Here is a 4,588-nt window from a genome sequence, read left to right on the forward strand (position 1 = left end):
GAAATGGATCAATGGCAACGGCCTAACCGAAGAAAATTCCGTATTTAAAAATTTTATAGCTCCCTCACTAGACAGAAGCAAATCATTTCATTTTACGCATTTAAAATCACTTAATTTTAGGTATTTTAGGCTAATCCAAATGAAAATGCGTTGTTCCCTTGTGATTGGGGTGTAAAGCACATAGTTGACAATAAACATAAATCTGACGACCCAATTCTTCATAGTTGGGGGATATATCAATACGAAATCATAAACATAATTGTTCAAATCTACAACTAAAATGAAAATGCTGCAATCCAAACTAAATTAGCATTCAAATAGTTTGATCGATCGAGCCATCGATCCCCATACCCCAAGACTAGTAGAGATTCAAAGCAAGAAGAAACGTATAGAGGATCATGCACGAGGAGGAGAACAGGTAGGCTATGGCGAAGTCCTCCATGTCCGCCGCGCTCGGCTCCGGCTCCTCCGCGCCACGCCGGCGATACGTCCGCACTTGCGTCCGAGCTCGCGGGGCGGCGGCTTTGATGGTGGCAGCGGGCGCCTTGGTGCCAGCTCGCGGGGCGACGGCGTCGTTGATGGTAGCAGGAGGTGCCTTGGTGCGAGCCCGCCGGGCGGCGGCGTTGATGGTAGCAGGAGGCGCCTGGCCGCGAGGTTCGAGGGCGGCGTCGATGGCAGCAGCAAGGGACTGCTCCGAGCCACGGCGACGATCGGTCGGCGCCTGGGTTTGAGCCTCGAAGGCGGCGTTGATGGCAGCGGCGTTGTTGGTGGCGGCAGCGGGAGTCTGGCTGCGGATGCGAGCTTCGTGGGCGGCGTTGATGGCAGCAGGGGACTGCAGCCATAAGCCCTGGCGCGGGCCGAGCCGCTGGTTCGCCACCGCCGCCTCTCTCTGCAGCATGGCCAGTTCCTGCCTCAGATTCATCGCCGGCGGTGATCTTTCTTCCATCTGAATCACCAGCCGGCGGGGATGGCAGTTACGGCAGTGCTCCAACGGCGCGCACCTGCAGCTTCGGCCGCCGTGCGCGTGCTCCCCGGCGGAGTCGCTTGCGGTGGCTTTGATCACTTCTGCAGTAGTAAGCACATCGTCAGATCTGCGCTCCGTGCCGTCGTCGATCGCGGACTTGTCGACTTCACTGGACAATCTCGCCGGCGACGGAGAAGTAACCTTCGGTGCGCTCTCATCCTCGTCGACGGGGACAACGGACAAGGACAATCTCGGCAGCGGAGAAGTAGAGTTCGGTGCAGCCACCGCTGCTGTAGGCGTCGGAGGCGATCTGTCCGCGTGCTCATCGTCGACTTCACTGGAAGTTGGCGGCGGCGCAGGGGCTGGTACTCCCACTGGTGGCACTTCAACAACGGAGATGCCATCGGCGGCTGAGTTGCCTTCGTCGACATGCATCGTGTGCTCGAACACGTCGGCGACATCAACGCGATCTGTGGTCCCGCTGCCTTCGTCGACATCCGCCGTGCGCTCAACCACGTCGGCGACGTCAACGGCAGAGATGCTATCAGTTGTCGCGCAGACGTCAGACGCCACCACGTCGCGGACCAACTCGATCTCCTCGCCTCCGATGGAGAGCGCCTCGCCGTAGGAGTAGCTTACCGCCTCCATGAACTCCGGAGGCGGCGGCTCCACCGCCGCCGGGCCGCAATAGATGATCAGCCGTGGTGAAGCGCGATCGACGCCGTCGGAAGGCGCGCCACCATGGTCCCCTGAAGCGACGGAGGCGGCGTCGCTGCGGTCGCTTTCCTCGGAGGCGGCGTCGCTGCCGTCGAGCACCCACGCCGCCGTGTCGCTCTCGCCGTCGCTGAGGATGACCCACTCGTCCATGGCGGCTGGCCCCGTTTCCATCTAGGGTTTGGCCGGCCCCTCTGCTGCCAACTAATCCTCTCGTGTTAATCCCTTCGAATCCTCGATTCTTGCGTTGTGTTAAGAGTAAAGTTGAGATCTTATCTACCAAATCCCCTATAAATCGCGAATTTAAATTATCTTTTAGTTTCACGCTAAGATAATCAAAGGTGTGCCAATTGAGTTCTATATTATTTTATTTTGTTGAAATTGCATTTATTTTATTTTTGTATTTCCTTCGTTTGAATGATTTGCTCGACAATTAGATTTTTTTCTCAAGATTATATGATTTTATAAAGAAATATTCTTATCGTTAAGTAGATAAAAAAACAAAGGCTAGCAGAGGAAACGAACAGGGCCGGAATTTGAACCAATTCTTCGCAACTGGATCCCACGGAGGATTTTGTCGTACAAACAAATTAACAAAGTTTGTGAAATTTAGCGAAAAATTGATCTAACACCTATATAAATACCTTAAAAGTCAGAACATGTAACGTGAACTAATATCAATATATAACGAGTATATAACAAAAGAACTTGTACATTTATATATGTTGCTAGTATATATATAGTACTAATTACTAAACAACAAAAACTTAAGAAAATACAGCCTCAGCGCTTGGACAGACGATGGAAGATTCCAAGTCCAATCCTCCAAAGGAGGAGGATCACAAGGAAGAACACTCTAAAGGCCAACAAAGCTAACCCCGTTGCTATCTCGCGTCGGACGGCCACCGCCGCCGCCGTCGCCGCCGCGCTGCTCGCACGAACCCCGGCCTGGTCCGCGAAGCTAGGCGCGGCCGCCATGGCGCGGAGGCTGGCAGCTCCCTGCGACAGGGCCTCCGCGTCTCCGGCCGCTAGCCCCGCCGCGCCGGCGGTCCGCAGGTACGAGTCGATCGCGCCCGCCGCCCTCGCCATTGACTCCGCCGCCCTCGCCATTGACTCCGCCGCCCTCGACGGCATGGACGCCGCCAAGGTTGTCGCCCTATTCTCCTCCTCCGCTTCGCGGTCAGCGCCGGCGGTGCTGTTGCCGTGCACCTCGCCGGCCTCCTCAAGCTCGTCGTCGGAGTTGTCGGTGGTCCAGGCAGGCATCGCGGCGTACATAAGGTCATCGTGCTCGTCTCCGGCGAACTCAGGGAAACCCTCATAGTCCTCAAAGCATGCGTCGGTCATGCAGAAAGCACAGTTGCACTCTTCCTCGTCGTCGGACACGTCGGTTACGCAGAAAGCGCAGGTGCAATCTTCCTCGTCGTCGGACGATGCGATGTAAGAGTCTCCATGGGCGCCGAGGGCCAAGAGCTCACCATAGAAGTGAACGTACTCATGGAAGAGCCTCTCCTCCCCATCAAATCTTTCGTCGTCGGTGTCGTCGTACATGACGCCGGCGAACCCCGACTGCCGCTGCTCGTCAACGCCGTCGTACTCTCCACCGGTGAACTCCGGGCGGTGATTCTCCTCTGAGTCGGTGCTCTCGTCGGAGCTTTCGGCGTCGATGTCGTCGTACGTCACACCACCGAAGTCGCTCCCCTCCCCTCCAAAGCTTTCACTGTCAATGCTCTCATCATCATAATCATCCTCCTCGTCAACGCTCTCCTCCTCACTGGAATCGTCAGAGCTTCCTGTATCCTCGTCGTCCTCAAAGGGTTCAATGTATTTATCATCAAAGAATTCTTCATCCGTGTTCTCATGGCAGATTATGTCCTCCAGATCGAAGCATTCACTGGCATCGTCTTCCAGGGTCTCGTCATCATCCAGGTTATCCTCGTAGACACCCTCCTCCTCATCACCAAAGTTACCGCTGTCAAACTCTGAGCTATCCTCATCATAGCTCTCCTCGTCCTCCTGGCCGGAATCGGTCTCGCCGTCGTGAAAGAATTCACCATCCAGGCTATTCTCGCAGATTATGTCCTCCAAATCAAACAATTCAGTGTCGTCGTCATCCAGGTCCTCCTCCTCGCAGTCACTCTCGTCCGGAGCACCAACGATCATCTCAGGTGTGTCGAGACCCTTGGCATGGCTGCACACCCCGGCGATGTCGGCGGTGTCGTCAGAGCCCGCGACGTCTCCCTCCTCGGCGGCAGCAATGACGGGCTCCTGGACGACGGAACGCCCAGTGACCCGCACGACGGCGAAGCTGCCCTCGCCGCCGCTGTCGGAGCCGACGTCGCTGTCGTCGACGATCTTCACGCTGTCCCTGTCGCTGTCGCTGAGGACGACCCACTCCTCCATGGCCGTGTCGCGTAAACGTGCGTGCGTTCGTACGTACTAACTAGATCGAAACGAAACGATCGTGGTGGTGATTGGTGCAGATTTGATTGCGATGTGAGCTTCAAAACCGTGCGCAAGCGCTGCAGATATAGGGGATTGGATGGGGGAGAAGCAGTCGAACTCGGCGCTACGTCGATCTCCGTCCGTTTCGACTTCAGGAAAACGAAAGTGTGATCGGAGTGAGATACGCAACAACACAACACGCAGGCCGTTTTTTCTGTTAGCTGTAGGGTTTACGATTTTAGTACTGGATGTTGACCTGACCATACATACGTGACCGTGACCAAACTGACTATGGACGTGTATTGGAAAATTATTTTTCATTATTTATAATAATCCATCCCTTTCGTCACTTAAATAATTATTGAATTTGGTAATGTAAATTGATATGACACGTGGCATGACGTAATCTCAAATCAAAGGTGCGGACTGCTTGGCGTCTTCCTCCCTTCAATTCCTCTCCGTATCGTG

The 4,588-nt window shown here is 54.8% G+C and overlaps 1 protein-coding gene across 1 annotated transcript; it reads right to left on the reverse strand.

The window, feature by feature from the left end:
- Positions 1-358: 358 nt before the first annotated feature.
- LOC102707110 lies at positions 359-1,831 on the reverse strand. The gene has a single exon (XM_006651804.2). The coding sequence runs from the start codon at positions 1,829-1,831 to the stop codon at positions 359-361; it is 1,473 nt and encodes a 490-aa protein (XP_006651867.2).
- Positions 1,832-4,588: the final 2,757 nt, after the last annotated feature.

Source organism: Oryza brachyantha, chromosome 3 (assembly GCF_000231095.2).
Source record: "Oryza brachyantha chromosome 3, ObraRS2, whole genome shotgun sequence".
In the NCBI taxonomy this organism is placed as follows: domain Eukaryota; kingdom Viridiplantae; phylum Streptophyta; class Magnoliopsida; order Poales; family Poaceae; genus Oryza; species Oryza brachyantha.

Excerpts from the sequence above, each read along its gene's own strand:
- LOC102707110 (XM_006651804.2), bottom strand. The coding sequence starts at position 1,831 with ATGGACGAGTGGGTCATCCTCAGCGACGGCGAGAGCGACACGGCGGCG.